General features: G+C 47.4%; 5 protein-coding genes and 1 non-coding gene across 6 annotated transcripts; 3 read left to right on the top strand and 3 right to left on the bottom strand.

Annotated features, from left to right (window-relative positions):
* Nucleotides 1–141: 141 nt before the first annotated feature.
* Nucleotides 142–3,663, bottom strand: LOC123942388 (histone H2B type 1-C/E/F/G/I). Its single transcript, XM_046006296.1, has 2 exons — nucleotides 3,274–3,663; nucleotides 142–2,604 (listed from the first exon to the last, which is right to left on the bottom strand). The coding sequence occupies exon 1, from the start codon at nucleotides 3,661–3,663 to the stop codon at nucleotides 3,283–3,285; it is 381 nt and encodes a 126-aa protein (XP_045862252.1). The 3' UTR covers nucleotides 142–2,604; nucleotides 3,274–3,282.
* A 321-nt stretch (nucleotides 3,664–3,984) lies between these two features.
* Nucleotides 3,985–4,373, top strand: LOC123942381 (histone H2A type 1-H-like). Its single transcript, XM_046006286.1, has one exon. The coding sequence runs from the start codon at nucleotides 3,990–3,992 to the stop codon at nucleotides 4,371–4,373; it is 384 nt and encodes a 127-aa protein (XP_045862242.1). The 5' UTR covers nucleotides 3,985–3,989.
* Nucleotides 4,374–7,014: 2,641 nt separating this feature from the next.
* On the bottom strand, nucleotides 7,015–7,832 carry LOC123942363 (histone H3.1). The gene has a single exon (XM_046006267.1). It carries the CDS (start codon nucleotides 7,830–7,832, stop codon nucleotides 7,422–7,424), a length of 411 nt encoding a protein of 136 aa, XP_045862223.1. The 3' UTR covers nucleotides 7,015–7,421.
* Nucleotides 7,833–9,483: 1,651 nt separating this feature from the next.
* LOC123942374 (histone H2A type 1-B) lies at nucleotides 9,484–9,894 on the bottom strand. The gene has a single exon (XM_046006279.1). The coding sequence runs from the start codon at nucleotides 9,892–9,894 to the stop codon at nucleotides 9,502–9,504; it is 393 nt and encodes a 130-aa protein (XP_045862235.1). The 3' UTR covers nucleotides 9,484–9,501.
* Nucleotides 9,895–10,020: 126 nt separating this feature from the next.
* LOC123942390 (histone H2B type 1-C/E/F/G/I) lies at nucleotides 10,021–13,082 on the top strand. Its single transcript, XM_046006299.1, has one exon. It carries the CDS (start codon nucleotides 10,221–10,223, stop codon nucleotides 10,599–10,601), a length of 381 nt encoding a protein of 126 aa, XP_045862255.1. The 5' UTR covers nucleotides 10,021–10,220; the 3' UTR covers nucleotides 10,602–13,082.
* A 3,148-nt stretch (nucleotides 13,083–16,230) lies between these two features.
* Nucleotides 16,231–16,302, top strand: TRNAQ-UUG. Its single transcript has one exon. It is a non-coding gene; the product is annotated as a tRNA-Gln (tRNA).
* Nucleotides 16,303–17,635: the final 1,333 nt, after the last annotated feature.

Below are 17,635 nucleotides of genomic sequence, written 5' to 3'. Positions count from 1 at the left end.
GCATTTTCTATGATACATTTTAAGCAAAATCTCTAGCGTTTAACATAATGTGCTTTCTACTTTTTTTCTATTTTAAAGGAGATCTGTACATAACATTTCCTGAGGATAAACTAGAATTAAAATGATTTGTCAGAGACGGTGTAGATTTTTGTGGTATTTTATTAATATTAGTACAATTTACACAAATTCTTACCACATTCACCTTTGCCAGCAGTTAAGTGTTGTGCATATCAATTTAACATACAATACCAAAGAGGCATATTTTGAGATGATATATTCTACTCCTCTCCAAAATATTATACCTTGTTTCAGGTTTAAAGGAAAACTTAACCCTTTTGGAATTTTTGTCATCATTGCATTGCACTGATTAACTGGGGCAGAACAATGAACATCTTTAAAAGAATGAGTTCTTAAAAAAAAAAAAAGGAATGAGTTTTTCATCCTTGTATATTGTAGGAGCTGGAAAATTTTCTCTTATTTCCTTCTAGGTTCTTTGGCCGAGCTACTAATTAAAATGACACAAAACAGATTAACAAGGGGCACCTGGGTGGCTCAGTTGTTAAGCATCTGCCTTTGGCTCAGGTCATGATCTCAGGGTCCTAGAATCGAGCCCCAAGTCAGGCTCCCTGTTTAGCGAGAGCCTGCTTCTCTCCTTCTGCCTGTGGTTCCACCTACTTGCACTCTCTTTCTTTGTCAAATAAATAAATACAATCTTAACAAAACAAAACTAGACTAACAGAAAAACACTTAATTTCCTAAGTACAGAAGCCCTGTAAAAAATAAAGATTTAAAGGCGGTCTAGGCACTTAAGGCTCTTACGCCATCCCCAGCTAAGGAATGTGAGAGGGGCCTGGGGCAACAGAGGGGAGGAGGATAATTCAAAGCAAGATAAGAGTAGAGTTTAGTAATCGGGTATCTGTCTCAACGAGCTGAGCCTTTCACGTTAAAAACCTATGTCTGATAATAACTGCGCCTCTGTTATCAACCCCTTACCTAAATTCTTTAAGGCTGTTGGGGGCAGGGCAGAGGTTTCTCTTGACCCGGAATGTTCTCAGCAGACTTTAGTTCTAAACAGTCCGTGTCAGTGGCATTTGGGGAAGACTCGTTCTCAGCCCCTTCGCTGGCATATTGCTGGGTTAATGCTGTGCCCAGCTCACAGCAGAGGGGCCATGAGTATTTGTGGAATGAAATGTAGGGCCAGAAAAATTCTCTGTCCTCTTTGGATCTCTGCCCAAGAATTAAACTGACCTAAGACAGGTTAACAGGGGGAGAAAGCATACACGTTCTATTGAATTTTTACATGTTACATGGCAGCCTTCACAAGAGAAGGAAGTCCCAAAGCAACTAGTCAGGGAGATTTCATATTTTTAGACAAGATACATTTGTGACGAATTGAGTAGACAAAGAGGTTTGGGCTTGGGGTAGTCAACTGAAGAAACCACAAGGTTTTTACTTGTGGCCTTTCAGCCCTAAACCCCCTCTGGTGATAAGAAGGCCTCCTCCCCTTAGGGTACAGGGCTGGTGCCTTTCCGCAGACTTTTATCTCCCGCTTTAAGGCGAGGGGTGGGGTGGTTGGGGAGGTCCGAGTGACCTTCCCGCTTCCGCAGTTTTCTAACTCTTTTAAGCTTTAGATATTCCATATATGCCTGGGTGCTTTGAGGCAGTGAGTTGGAACGAACGTGGCAAGTCTCCTTTCCTCCCAAGTCCACTTCCTGAAGCCCCTTTCTTGAGTGTTGATGTCGCACACGCTGAAAGCAAGACAGTCCAGGCTCCCCCTCTTCACCTGCCCCTGTAAGTCCTTCTGTGGCAAGGCCTAACCTTCCTGCTTCCTCTTCCCCTTTATCCGCCTTTCTTCCCCTCCTCCTTCTCTTCCCCACTGCTGCCTCCTCCTTGTTTGGACCCTCACCTCTGGGTCCAAACTTTGGTATTTCCAACCTTTTGACCTGGATCTCACCCCCCTTTGCATCCGTTCTCAACTGGGTCCCCAGAATAATGGTTCTGAATCATATATTTTACAAGATTGTAAAATGCAGCAGAGTCTGCCTTCCCCTAGTAGATAAACTTTGTATTTATTTTCACGGTGTACGAAGCTCCTGAGTACCGGGAAGTGCTTTGCCCCACCTTCTACTTCTCATTCCACCTTCATTTCCCGCCATTGCAGCCTCCTGCCCTGCCAGAGGATTTCCAAGTCCTGGAGCCCCTTCCCCTCCCCACCACATGATCTGCCCCGTTCAGCAGCCTCCACTTTCGTTTCTTCCAAGCTTCTTTTTAGAGTTTGTGTTTTCTTAACTGTTTCTTCTGAAGATGCTGGGACTTCCCCACTGCAGGTACATTTCTTAGCACCCATGAGACCAGGGTGCGGGGTATAGGCAAGAGCGAAGACTGGTGGGTGCTTCAAGGAAGCAAATCTCCGAGTTAGCTTGAAGAGGCAAACCGGCCACATGTGTCTTGTTCTTGCAATCCACTCGGCGAGTCCGTACTCTTGAGCGAAGACACTAACAGTAGGTCTTCCTGGACGTACGGCAGCCACTAGTCTCAGCACAGCCCCCAGACCAGGCGTCCCTTTAACACGGCTTCCACCCATCCTCAGAGGCATCGGACTTCCTGCCGAAAGAAAAGAAGAAACGGGCTGCGTTCCTGGTAATATTATTTTAGAGAATTGAAGAGGTGGAGAAGAAACGTTTCTGGCTCTTCACTCAGCTCCATGAGAAATTACTTTCGAACCAAAATGGTTACACTGCTAATAGGCCTTTAACAATGCTTATAATGTTAATGGGAGACGGTGGGCCAGGTGTGGATATGTCCGGTGGATACGTCCCCGGGTAAACGGCCTGAGTTAAGGTGAGAAAGTATTAAACAGAACATGGGCCTCCTTCAGCCTGGAGTGCAAGAACTAGATAAACCAGCTGAGTGATTCTACACTGTCATGAAACAGGCCTACAGAGATCGGTGGAAGGAGCTGGGAACCATTAGGGTTTCTCCACCGGACTTCCAAATAGTTTTGCATCACAAAGACACGAGGTGTTCTTTGCCTTGGTGACTTACTAGGCAAAATGTAACACTAATAAGCAACTGGAAACTAAACGCTTAAATGCACTGGGCAAATCCCAATAGCCAGCTAGAATTCTACAGATTAACTTCAAGCTACTTATGTTTTGAAAGTTAATCTTCACTTTTTACTTGTAACCAAACCTAATCAGCGAACAAACTCTTTTTTAGAAAATGTGGATGGCTCTGAAAAGAGCCTTTGGGTTTAGATGACAGGACGCTTACTTGGCAAGTTTACTTGGAGCTGGTGTACTTGGTGACGGCCTTGGTGCCCTCGGACACGGCGTGCTTGGCCAGCTCCCCGGGCAGCAGCAGGCGCACGGCCGTCTGGATCTCCCGGGACGTGATGGTCGAGCGCTTGTTGTAGTGCGCCAGGCGGGACGCCTCGCCCGCGATGCGCTCGAAGATGTCGTTGACGAACGAGTTCATGATGCCCATGGCCTTGGACGAGATGCCCGTGTCGGGGTGCACCTGCTTCAGCACCTTGTACACGTACACCGAGTAGCTCTCCTTGCGGCTGCGTTTGCGCTTCTTGCCGTCCTTCTTCTGCGCCTTGGTCACCGCCTTCTTGGAGCCTTTCTTCGGGGCCGGTGCGGACTTGGCGGGCTCGGGCATGCTGGACACACTCCGACTGCGCTCAGGAGAAAAGAGAGAGTAACACAACCAGCAGAGCGCCGCCTGCCCGTCTTATATAGAAGCCCTTATGCAAATCCGGTGTGAGCTACACTCCCGTGTCTGATTGGTGACTGTCCCACCGAATTCGGCCATTAGTGCTGCCCAATCAGAACGCAAGGATCCCAGGCCCGCATTTCCATTGGTTGAGATGAAAGTGCCTCCTTAAGCAACACCAAACCTTGTTTTTCGCGCCCTAGAACGGTTATAAAAACTGCTGTCGTTGCCCCTCCCTCGCTGCATTTCCTGGTGGCGCATTTGACCTGGGCATGTCTGGACGCGGGAAGCAGGGCGGCAAGGCGCGCGCCAAGGCCAAGACGCGCTCGTCGCGGGCGGGTCTGCAGTTCCCGGTGGGCCGCGTGCACCGCCTGCTCCGCAAGGGCAACTACTCGGAGCGGGTCGGGGCCGGCGCGCCCGTGTACCTGGCGGCCGTGCTCGAGTACCTGACGGCCGAGATCCTGGAGCTGGCGGGCAACGCGGCGCGCGACAACAAGAAGACGCGCATCATCCCGCGCCACCTGCAGCTGGCCATCCGCAACGACGAGGAGCTCAACAAGCTGCTGGGCCGCGTCACCATCGCGCAGGGCGGCGTGCTGCCCAACATCCAGGCCGTGCTGCTGCCCAAGAAGACCGAGAGCCACAAGGCCAAGTGAGGAGGAAGGTTAAAAACAATGAAAGAACAAAAGGCTCTTTTCAGAGCCACTTCTATAATCCTAAAAAAGGTGACACTTTTTTTTTCACGGTGTGTCTCAAATCAGCCTTCACGGTGGAGTAATTTTCCCGTTAGGCTTTAGTCCTAGCTAATCCTCAACCCTTGTCCCACACTCATAATTGATATTACAGTGGCCAAGTGCAGGCAAAGTTACCACAATCGTATATTGATTACTGTGAATCGAGGCTACTTGGAAACAGCCAGATTGAAGACAACTCAAGACCTTCCTGTTTCCCTAGAAAGCAGGGATTAAACGTACACGAAAAACGCTCTGATAGTAAGGTAAAAAAGCAGTCTTGTCACTGGAGATAAGCTCTAAAGGCTGGGAGTTGTTGAAACAAACCTTGTTAACGTTTTTGCTAAATCTACTGCAGCTCAAATTCTGCTTATATTTCTTCACTAAATTGTGCTCCCAAACATCGGTTTTCTGTATTGTCAAGTCCTCACACATTTCTCTAAAAAATACAAAAACTGGCTCTGCGGTTCTTTCTTTGGCATAGGAAATTTAAGTGGGCCTCTGCTTGTAATCAAACGTGCTTTTCCTCCTGTTCAATCTGTCCCATGTCAATTCATTCCTTTAGCCAGGTAGGGTGGAACGGTGCGGTGGGGGTTGGGGGGGGTGGGGGAAGGAGGTTTAAGAAGAAAACATTATTTTCCATCCCTACAGTATTTAGAATACATCGCCAATGCCAACAAGTTGACATTGACATTTGTGAGCTTGACTATTATTTTAAAGTCATTTATATTGAATATACAAGAACAATGAATTGACTTTTGGTGACTACCTAAGTCTGTATCTGGAAATTCTTTCAGGGTGGCTTATGGGTGACAAATTTTACTATCAAGTCAAAGCGGCTTTGCGGGGGATGCGGGAATGGTTTCCCTAAATGGTATACAGCAACCCATTGGGGTTGTCAGCAGGAAGATAGTAAATCTTGTATCTTAAAAAATTTGCCTTTAGGGAATAATTTTTTTAACGATCCTTACTAAAAGTATTCAAATACAATGTGTGGTATTCTGATGATCCGTATTTTCTACCTGACAGCACACAGATTACCACACTGCCAAACGAGATCTTGAATACGGCAGTAACAAGCTCGGTGGTAACAAGGACAGCACTGAATACTATCGACTTGATTCCAAATTTTGATGATGATGGAGAACTACAGTTTGGGGGGGGGGGAGGAACACTTCAGAAAAGCCAAATGCTGTTTTGAGAAGAGTGAGGTCAAATATCATGGTATGTTCATGTTTCTATATGGGCAAAGCTAGATCCTTTCATTCTAGGCCTTGGAAAGGATTGGAATATTTACTCCACTTACTAGTTTTGCCATCTGAGGAAATGGAGGCACAAAGACTTTCTTCTGTTTCCTTTTTTATTGAATCTTAATGTACTTACACTTTCCTTAAATTTTTATTTCGTGATCATGTACAATGCATTAAGGACACACCAATAAACCATGGCCTGTCCAAAAGAAATTCAGTCTAATGGGAAGAATCAGACAAAAGCAAATAATGAAAACACAATGTAGCAAGAGACATAAGCATAGGGTATTAGGAGGGCAAAGAGGAGTAAGATCTGTAAGAAGGAACATCTGACCAAACGGTTAAAGGAAATTGGGAATTAGAGGAAACTATGGGGATCACAGCAGAGAATGAGCAAGACTCCTGGCTTGTGAAATGTTCAGGCAAATGACATGAGGTTTGATACTGTTAATAAGTGAAGATTGCAAGAGACAGGATGGAACCAGAGGGGATATGCCGACCACTCCCTTGGTTTAAAATACTGTTTATAGACTGTCTCCCAAATCTTTATGTCCATCCCAGACTGTATCTCCTGAGCTCAGATGTGTATTCATTCTTGTAGATCTCCAAGAAACCCTAAATGCATCTCGGACTGATCACGTCACTACTCCAGTGAGATTTCTTAGTAGACTCCCACCATCTACACAATAGCACAAGCCCAAATGATCTGGTGTCCCTGAATATTTGTGTGTCATTCCTACAGAAAAACTAAAGTCCTGGTACATGGTTGTGAGAGAACCCTGAAAGCCCAGAAAGAGCTTAGGTGGAAAGCCACAAGATGATCAGTTTTGCCCAAGCAGTGTTTTGAGAAGCATGCAGTATGTGTGTCCACAGAACTAAAAATGTCCACAGAACTAGAACAACGTGTTGCTCCTGAATCAATCTTCACATAATCATAACTGAAAGACTAATTTGAAAAATTATATTGACTGCCTATCTCCAGGAGAGGAGGCTCTGCCCAGCCAGCAAGAGTATTGTTCAGTGGGGACAGGGACTTTGGAATGTGTGGTCCCTTAATAGCTTTGGTTCCCAGCCCATAGGAAAGGAAGGCAGTGTTTGCACTCAAGAACATCAGTCTGGTTAGCAATTGGGCCCTAGATGGAACACCACGGGCCTCAGTGTGTACCCGTTAAGTGAATTGCAAGGGAGAGCACTTGCTTTCCTCCAAACAGTGCACCTTCCCTAGATTACTGACAGTACACATACTTTTTCTTGGAAGGTATTAGGACACTTCTAATAGGTAAAATCATGGCATCATCCTAAATTCCAGCTGTGGACATGCCAGGTTCTACTCACCATAAAGTCACTTACAGGAAGAGAGATAGCCTGATTACAGTCTATGGTTTTAATTAGCAGCTGTGACCCTACTATGCAATTTTTAAAGTACCACGTAACTTATTAGAAATTTCTTTTCACCTGTTTCATGAAGTGGAGGATACATTTTGGGGGTAGTCTCACTGTAAGTCGAAGTTCTTTACTGTTCTGAGATGACCAGACAATAGATAAAACTAGGTAAAATACAAACTGGGCCGCCTATCAAGGTATACTGTAGATACTTAGAAACCCCAACTGTGAAATGCCCGGAAATGAGGCACATCTGTAACAGATGACAGGGAAACAGACCTTTTCAGCACAGTGGTGGCTCTGAAAAGAGCCTTTGGGAAGGACTGGGAGGCCGTGTGGCTCAGGCCCTCTCGCCGCGGATGCGGCGCGCCAGCTGGATGTCCTTGGGCATGATGGTGACGCGCTTGGCGTGGATGGCGCAGAGGTTGGTGTCCTCGAAGAGCCCCACCAGGTAGGCCTCGCACGCCTCCTGCAGCGCCATGACGGCCGAGCTCTGGAAGCGCAGGTCGGTCTTGAAGTCCTGCGCGATCTCGCGCACCAGCCGCTGGAACGGCAGCTTGCGGATCAGCAGCTCGGTGGACTTCTGGTAGCGCCGGATCTCGCGCAGGGCCACCGTGCCGGGCCGGTAGCGGTGCGGCTTCTTCACGCCGCCCGTGGCCGGCGCGCTCTTGCGGGCCGCCTTGGTGGCCAGCTGCTTGCGCGGGGCCTTGCCGCCGGTCGACTTGCGCGCCGTCTGCTTCGTGCGAGCCATGACTCCAACGTTCAGTTGCAGTCCAAGGCGCGACCTGGTCAGAGTATTTATAGTGAGAGCCAGAAGCTGATTGGGCAGAAGGGAGACTACACAACCCGGAACCGGATTGGTTAAGGACTCGAGCTTTTATTTGTGCCCCAAATGCCCTGATGTTACTTGCCCGTGACCTCAATATGTATGTATGTTTTCTGTCCGCTTTCTACCGGCGATTTCCAGTAGAAATAAATGCCAGCTACATAAGAAATAGCAATTTTTCTAGAAAGGATCTACATCAGAACAAAGACCACGAAAAATTATTTTAAATAGTATTTTGTTTAACCTAATATATCCAAAATATTCATTTTGAATGTAGCCAGCAACTGTTAGATATTTTACCTTTCTTTTTGTTTTGTACGACCCCGCAGAGTACAATATATTCCATAGATCCGCACCCCTTAAGTCAGACTAGCCACGTGCCCAGTGACTGCCGACCACAATTGGCTAGTGGTTACCACACAGAACAGCTCAGCTCTATACCCTGTCCTCTCGATTTCTCATTCTTTGAATACTTAAATTTCATTTTTTTATTTTTCTACTAGAAAAATCAAATTGGCATGTGAGCAATCCAAGGCAAGTAACTTCACAGAGAAACATCCTTACATACATTTTCAGTTGCAGGTAATATCAGGCAGTCCCACTGCAGCATGCATGCTTTATTTTTCCGCTAGCCTGGAAATTCAAAATTATAACAGAAACCGACTGTCTTGTTCTATTACTTTGGGGGTAGAAGGCCTGGCTCTACCATGGGCATAAAACATTGTGTGTCTGTAGTTTACCATAATGACTCATAATCCCTTTGTCTTAAAGAATTTAATTGCCCACCACCAGTAAGCTACATAGGGATAAACCAAGCCACCCCTTTGCATCTACATCCAGTACTTCTCATTAGCAACCAGCAAAACCATAGGATAGGCTCCTTGCAAGGCATCATGGATCTTGAGGACCCCTGAGCTAGGAAGTTACCAAGGCCGGCAATTATAGAATCTAATTCTATTCGTGCATCAAGACCTTTAAGCCACAATAAAAAAAGACAAACACATTTCAAAAAGAGGAATGATCATCAGTAAATCAGCTAGCTACCTGTTGACTTTCCTAATGGAGAACAGGCCGCATTCGGTCTGTCAGAATTCTAAAGGCTTTACAAATAGCTTTGGCTCCGTATAGAGGTTTGGGTTGATCCCTGTATTTTCAGAATGTCTTTAATTACCAAGAGCCAGAACAAGGGTTTAAAACTGCTGCCCCAAAGAATTACATCACCAGAACTTAACCCTTTAAGAGGCTCATATTATGGGAGTTTAGGAAAGCCTGTTTCTAATGAGTGAAGTTGACAATGCATAGTGCGTATTCCAAATGCTGATGAGCCCAAACCAGCCGTCAGAAAGTTCCATACACTAAGATGGGATGAAGGCATAGGATTTTTAAAACTCCAGGTTTTATAAAAACAAACTTAAATTCCCCTCTTTTGCCCAAGTTGTGAGATTGATGGTAACTGCTGTTAAATTGTCTTTAAAAATACAAAGAATGAAGTTTTTTCAAAGTGCCCAGTTCTTCAGAGTCAGTCGTAGGTGGCTCTTAAAAGAGCCTTTGGTTAGACTGGGAAGAGCTGGGTGTGGCAAGCTGAACTACGATTCTATTTGCCCTTGGCCTTGTGGTGGCTCTCGGTCTTCTTGGGCAGCAGCACGGCCTGGATGTTGGGCAGCACGCCGCCCTGCGCGATGGTGACGCGGCCCAGCAGCTTGTTGAGCTCCTCGTCGTTGCGGATGGCCAGCTGCAGGTGGCGCGGGATGATGCGCGTCTTCTTGTTGTCGCGCGCCGCGTTGCCCGCCAGCTCCAGGATCTCGGCCGTCAGGTACTCGAGCACGGCCGCCAGGTACACGGGCGCGCCGGCCCCGACCCGCTCCGAGTAGTTGCCCTTGCGGAGCAGGCGGTGCACGCGGCCCACCGGGAACTGCAGACCCGCCCGCGACGAGCGTGTCTTGGCCTTGGCGCGCGCCTTGCCGCCCTGCTTCCCGCGTCCAGACATGCCCAGGTCAAATGCGCCACCAGGAAATGCAGCGAGGGAGGGGCAACGACAGCAGTTTTTATAACCGTTCTAGGGCGCGAAAAACAAGGTTTGGTGTTGCTTAAGGAGGCACTTTCATCTCAACCAATGGAAATGCGAGCCTGGGATCCTTGCGTTCTGATTGGGCAGCACTAATGGCCGAATTCGGTGGGACAGTCACCAATCAGACACGGGAGTGTAGCTCACACCGGATTTGCATAAGGGCTTCTATATAAGACGGGCAGGCGGCGCTCTGCTGGTTGTGTTACTCTCTCTTTTCTCCTGAGCGCAGTCGGAGTGTGTCCAGCATGCCCGAGCCCGCCAAGTCCGCACCGGCCCCGAAGAAAGGCTCCAAGAAGGCGGTGACCAAGGCGCAGAAGAAGGACGGCAAGAAGCGCAAACGCAGCCGCAAGGAGAGCTACTCGGTGTACGTGTACAAGGTGCTGAAGCAGGTGCACCCCGACACGGGCATCTCGTCCAAGGCCATGGGTATCATGAACTCGTTCGTCAACGACATCTTCGAGCGCATCGCGGGCGAGGCGTCCCGCCTGGCGCACTACAACAAGCGCTCGACCATCACGTCCCGGGAGATCCAGACGGCCGTGCGCCTACTGCTGCCCGGGGAGCTGGCCAAGCACGCCGTGTCCGAGGGCACCAAGGCCGTCACCAAGTACACCAGCTCCAAGTAAACTTGCCAAGTAAGCGTCCTGTCATCTAAACCCAAAGGCTCTTTTCAGAGCCACTTAACTTTTACCAAGAAAGAGCTGTTGCACTTTGCCTATTGAAAAGTCTAGGTGACTGGACCTCGGATCACGCGATCCAGGAGCACCTTGAGCACCCCGCGGACCTCCTGTAAGTGAGGCCAGATGGCGAGCTTGGCAGTCCGTGCATCTTGTGCACCGCGTTGTGGTGGCGCTTGCTATCGTCCTGATCCAGTCACAGTTCTTCCCACTTTGCCACAGCTAGACCTGATGTTGGCGGTATAGACGGGAAGCTAAAAAGTCAAACACCGGCGCACTCAAGAGGCAAGAGGCGTCTTGAACTCTTCAGACCAAATTGAAAACTAGAGCAGCGTGGGCCGGAAAGCCTCACCGCTGGATTCAGCCCCCTTCCTCGTTGCAAGCAAAGGTGGAGGGAGGTACGTGTCCGGAGCTTCTTGTGGGTCGCTGAGGCCATCTTGGGGGAAGGTGAGGCGGACTTTGCAGTGCTCTTGCAGGGAAAGGAGTGTCCTGTGGACTCCGGTATGAGTATTTGAGGGAAGAAAAAAATTAGTGGATATGGGTTTTCGCTTGCTACTTGCCAAAGTGCAAATGTGGGGACAAGGTAGAGTGTGTTCTTCAGTCCCTGGAATAGGAGTGGAGAGATCAGCTTCTGGCTTCCGCTCACCACTTGCATTGAAATTGAAAGACTCTGAGTGCTGGTCTGTTGCATGCACAAACTGTTAGCAAATGCGCGGTGTGCAATGGCTTGTTACAGGGCTCGGAGTGTGCCGACCTCTTAGAACAGCTCTATGAAGTAGGTGCAGTCATCTCTGACTCTCAAATTAGGCAAAATAGAAAACTTACCTGAGGTCACACAGCAAAAAAATGGGGTGAATGGAATTTAAGCTTCCAAACTTTGAGTCCGTGCTTGTAGTAGGATCTCCTGCCCGTTTTAGGTCGTAATCCCCACCTCTGGGAGGCTGGAAAGCGTGAATGAAGCCCTAGAACAGGCCTTGGCTCTTAACAGTCACTCTTACATGGCAATTACTGATTCAAGTCTATCGGGCATTAACTCTGGTCCCAGACCCCAACTAGGTTCTTAGGGCCACCAGGGCCACTTCTAGGCTCTGTGTCTTGCAGCACGTTACATAAGGCATGGATCTCTGTATCTTTCCTCTAAAATGGGAATAAGTTGTAGATTACTTGGGTAAATGTAAAGGGAGCTTACAGCTTTTAGTCCCTTGGAGTTTTGTTTTCTGCCCTTGTATCTTTTCATATGTATTAGAATCACATGACATTATAAAAGTGAAGACACATTACAATAGGAAAGGATTTTGCTACAGGAAAGCAGTAAACCCGTTATACTCTGCCCCAAATTCTGTGTACAATTCTCTACCATCCTATTGCATCAGGGTATTGACAAAACAGCAATAATGTTTATTACTGTTTCCAGATTTTAAAATAAATCTCTGTAATAGTAGACCAACTCAAAGTGATCAATAAGAGTTAATTAGCTCTACTTTGCCCTCCAATAATCTTCAGTGACTTCACCAGCAAATGAATGCCACAGTGGATTTTAAAATTCTTTTCTTGCTACTCCCCCAAATCCAACTGTACCTCCTAAACTATTCTTCCATCCAATTAACTAACATTTTATTTAGCATTTACTATTCATTACAGGCCGCTCATTGTATGTTGGGTTAGGAATGGAAATTCCTGAACCCTAACTCTCAGTCACCACTGGTGTTCCTGAAAATAGGTAAATGTTCATGGAGGAAAATTTGGCAATATCTCTCAAAACAATGCATATATTTTTACAACCAGAAACACCACCTCCGGCGTGGCACCATTCTTGAAAATGTACAAAATGGTATATTAGAGGCTTTTGCAACAGCCCGGTTAGTAGTACAGATGACAAGGAGCAATCTGAGTGATCAAAAACGAAGGAATGAATCACAGGACATTATTCTGTCTGATGGTAAGAACAATTGACAATGTTCTTAATAATAAGTGTAGCTAGTGTTTATTGCTTACCAGATAATGACCTAAAAGTTTCCTTACATACATCCAATTACTGAATCTTCATAACAACCTGATGAGTTGAATTACTACTTGCCTGTTTGGTAGATTATAAAATGGGGATTCAGAGAGGTTGAGTAAATTCCCTGAGGTTGCACAGCTAATAAATAGTGAAAACATAATTTTTTAAAAATCTGGCTTCCAAAGCCATATTTGTGACCACTGTGTATTATCAGCCTTCTCTGGGTATTGATATGGGATGATTTCCAAGATCTATTGGCAAGTGCAAAAAACACAGGATAATGTGCAGTAGAATTTTCTGCATGTATGTTTAAACAATTGCAAAGTATCTCTAGAGGGTTACTAGGTAAGCTGTTATGGGTGAAGGGAGGATCTTTTCAACTATAACTCTTTTATGCACTTAAATCATGTATGCATTGCCAATAAATGAATGAATGAATGAATGGATAAATAAATCTGATAATTCCCTGCTCAAATATTGAGAAAATAATGTTAATAAATAAATACTTCAGTAAAGATGTCTGTGGAACGCCTCGGGAGCACAGGAGAGATAATATTCCCCGGGGTGAGGAGGGGGGCAGGGCGGGGAGGTAATACAAAACTGTTCTAGGCAGATGAAGTAAGAAAGTGGGTGTCACATTTCAGGAATTCGTAATAGTTGGCAGGGCTAGAGTCTGCAAGGGTAGGCAGAAGGGAGCAGCCCAAGGGGCTGACCAAAGAGTCCGACAGAATTTTATACCCGGGGCTTCATTCAGTGCTAGGAGTGTGGTCCTTAAAATGATGAGAGGATCTCACGATAAAACAACTAGGTGGGAACTGTGAAGAGCTTATCAAGTAAGATTCTGAAATAAGCCAAATTCTAGATGCCAATATAAGTGTTTGGTTTTTTAAGTGAGTCAGACTCTCAAATTATTGACTAAATCCAGCATCCATAGGATTTCTTTGCTCCATGAGCATGAAGGAGAGACAGAAAGCATCACTGGTCTGTTTTGGAAGCAGTGGAAGAATCTTGCAGTGTCTATTACAGGATGAAGGGAAAGACGTCATATGCAACTTTGTTACTTTTGTAGCTTATGAGCAAATAAGCCAGGGGATCCGAACGGCACACTGTGGGACGGCACACTGTGGGCGGTTACAGGTCTAAGATCTGTGCAACAATGTCTATGAAGTCCCAGGAAACAAATCAAATCACACTCCTGTGTGTTTATTAACCGAAAACAACCAGGTGGCAGCTTCGAACCCTGGCCCAGAACTCCGTGTTGGCCAGGCAACATGGCAGGACCCCACAGGGTGGCCTCGAGTTCATATTTTACGTGAAGAAATAGAAAAGAGATTGAAGAAGATTTCCTTTCAGACAAGACAGTTGGGGCACCCAGCATCCTTGGACGGGACTTTATCGTCTATTATCCGGGAGGTCCTTTCGAATGTGTTTATTGGCTTATTGTCAGTAAAAAGGGTCTTTTTTTTTTTCTACATTTAGTAGAGAAACATTCCCCATCTTCTTTCATGCAAGTTTTTTTTTTTTCTAAATTGGTTTCCTTTAACCTCCCATTTTCCTCTCTGAACTTAGTCTTCAGTCTGTCTCAGAACACGCGAGCAAGACAGAAACTGTGACAAAGGCCAGAATAATCCAGAGCTTGCGACCACGTGTGCAACACGAACATAATTCAGCATCACGCGTGAAGGGAAGCAGAATACACACATTATTGCAAATCCCAGTTATTAGGGAAATCATTGGAGGGCCCATAACTTTACCTCTGTGTGTAAGAAAATTAATGGCTCTAATCATAAAATAGGACGGTCTGTTATACCACAGACACTAGTCTAGCACTGAGGAGACCCAGCGAAAAAAAGCCTGTGAGATTTCTTGTTCTTGTGGCACATCGAGGGGAGGAGGGAGCCAGACAATCAGAAATAAATTAATAAAATCTAAACTATATCAGCCCCTTGATGAAGTAGTTTGTATAAAATAAAGCAAGGAAGTGGGTAAGGAACTGGGAGTCCCAGCTTGAACGGGGAGACCCTTGCACAGGGTCTCGCTGAGACATCATCCCTGCACTGAGTGCTGACAGAGTCGCCATCTGGGGGAAGCTGCTCCAGGAGGAAGGAACGAGGGCGAAGACCCCCAGGCAGCTCCCTGCTTAGCATGTTCTGGAAACAGCAAGAGAGGCCCATGTGCTTGTAGCAAAGGGAGTAACGGGGTGAGAAGTTTTGCTTCACATGTCTGCCTCTTTCTCTGAGTCCAACTTAATGCCTGCCTTGAGCCTCAAAGCCCGGAAGCTTTTTGCATAGTCGCAGGTAAGCTCTGCACAAAGAGAAGATGGCCACACCTCCACCAGGATCTAGATCTAGGGAAGCAAATGACATTCTTGTACAGCTCTCCCTGAGGAGGTGAACTCTAACAAGAATCTTGTTCCCAGCCATCCATACTCCCAGCACCAAGACATCTGGAACAACACTGAGGGACTAATGTCCCAACAGATGGCTTCTTACTGCTTAATGGAATAACAATACATAGTGCTTAGAGGACGTGTGGGAGTTTTCATATCCTTAGTCATCTACTTCATGTTTTCAACTTTTCCCATTTCATCCCACTCTTGCAGACCCCAAGGCTAACAATTTTGTAAACAGTCCCATTTTTGGGAAGTATATAACAAGATCTTAAACAGGCCCATAAAAAGACATGAACCCTGATATTCATTAACAAATTATTTATGGTGACAAAAAAAATTGAGGACAGTCCTCTTGGGCAACACTGAGGGAGTAGATAGGGATAACTGCTGTTTGTAGAGGGGATTTTTGGGGGGGTTACTGTGATTGCATAATAAGCTGGCCCAAACTTTATTGCCATAAAACAAACATTTTGTTATATTCATGGGTGCTGTGGTCATGATGCCCTCTGGGATGTCTGGAAACTCAGATGCAAGTTTTCCTGGCCCAGGATGGTTTTTGGGATAGGTCCTGAGGGCTGGATTCATCTGTGGGCATCTTCACTCACTCGTCTGTCATGTGACCACCAGGCTGAGCGGACTCTGGTATGAGCTTCTTAACAGGAAGGTGGCCTCACCGAGGTCAGACTTCTCATGTGGTGGCAGACCATTGCAAAGGTCATCTCCCAGGACACCCAAGAAGAAACTGGGACCTCCCACCTCAGAATAAAAGAGTCCTAACAAGGCCCTACACTGCCCTAGAAGTTGTGTGTCTGATGATTTGGGATAGAAGGGGACAAAGGTGGGAACAGGAATGTCACTGTTAGAAAAGGCCCCTGAAAACCACATGAAACAGACAAGGTCACTTTACAAAAGCTGCGCGACCCTGGGGATAATTCTTTGTCTAGGATTCCTGAGAATCTCAGGACTTCCAGCCCCTCTGGCCCTGACCTGTAAAAGCCATTTGTGCCCCCATCCACGGAGACGACTACGGCACTCACGCGTTTTCAAAATACCCTTATAAGTGGTGGTACAGTTTGATTGGAAAAGGAGAGGGGAAAAAAGGTCCTAATGTTAGTAGTTGGGATTTAGTGCCTCCGTGATGCATATTTATCACAAGAGATACCTGTTAGGAAACGGCCCCCGCCGGCCCCATGGTGTAATGGTTAGCACTCTGGACTTTGAATCCAGCGATCCGAGTTCAAATCTCGGTGGGACCTTCACTGCTTTTCCTTTACAATTTTTTTTTTTTTTTTTTTTTTCATTTTTCTTCCTGCTATCTCCCCTCTTAAAACTAACATTCCGCCCTCCACCCCCGTAATCCAGCCAATACAGCAGCCAGAACGAGCTGTAATATAATCGGAAGTCTGAGCCCCCGTGGGGCAGCAAGACCAGGGGCAGAGAGCCGCGCAGGAAGCAGCAGCCGCCAATCCTGGAAACTGTGCGGGACCCGGGGGAATGGCGGGGGGAGCGAAGGGGGAGTAGGGGGAGTGTATGGGACGTGCAACCTGGGAAGAGCTGGGGACCTGGTCTGGGAACGCTCCCCGGCGGCCTGGCCTCTCCCCGCGCGGCGCTCAGAGGAGGGCGTTCAAGCCCACGGCCGAGCAGGTGCACTCGCCGTCTGCGGCCTTGCCCTCGGGCCACCCAGTCCCGCCCGAGCTGCCCTCGCCTTTTCGTGCTGCCGCTGCGCTCGAGGGGGGTCGCCCTGGGAGGCTGTGCCCTCGCTCGTGCGGGCGGCCGCCGCTGGTGGCCCCGTAGAGGCTTCTCACCCAGGACAAGCCTTTCGGCTCTCGAGGGGCCGGCTTGCTCCCTTCGGTGACGGCCGCCTTTACCTGCCCTCGCCTCCGGCCTCGCTGTCACTGTTCCTGCCACGCACCTACCCCCGCCCCCACAGCTTCTAGTCACCGGCCAGGGTGAACTGGTTTCTATTTTCCCATTCCCCTCCCCTTCTCATTTTTTATCGGCTAAGCGGTTTTGCCCTCCTCTCTGGCCTCTAGTAACGAGGTTCGGTTCTCTCCCCACTCCTCATCTATTAACTTAGACCTTTATTAACTTATTAATTTGGACCATTTATTAATTTAGACCATTATTAACTCAGCCCTTCTCCCTGAGGCCATCCTTGGCTCCCTTTATCTGGGCTTAAGTTCTTCCTCTGTGTCTCCTCAGAACCCCAAAACCCCCTTCTCATACTTGTCCTAATTGCTTGTTTAATAGGCCCTCCCCCATGTTCAAGGCCTCAGGTTCTCCTGCCGGAGGGCTCCGTCCTGTGGCCTGTTCGCCTTTCCGATCTCCTTCCGGCAGACACCCCACCCACCGCCCCCCTACCCCCACAGAGGAGCTCCCAAAGACGTGCTGGGCCCAGAGCCTTTCGCCTGTTCTGGTCCGATCATCCCAGAACCCAGAAGAGCTCTTGTCCGTGCTGGGTTCACAGACGTTCTGCTCTGCTTCTTCCCAGATTTCCTCTGACTCCTTTTCCTTTGGTGACCCCTGGTCTCTGCCCACACTAAGAATGAGCTTGGCCCAAGACTGGATCACCAGTCTCCTTGGAGATGA

This window comes from Meles meles, chromosome 5 (assembly GCF_922984935.1).
Source record: "Meles meles chromosome 5, mMelMel3.1 paternal haplotype, whole genome shotgun sequence".
NCBI lineage: Eukaryota > Metazoa > Chordata > Mammalia > Carnivora > Mustelidae > Meles > Meles meles.
This window is presented reverse-complemented; position numbering and strand designations above follow the sequence as displayed.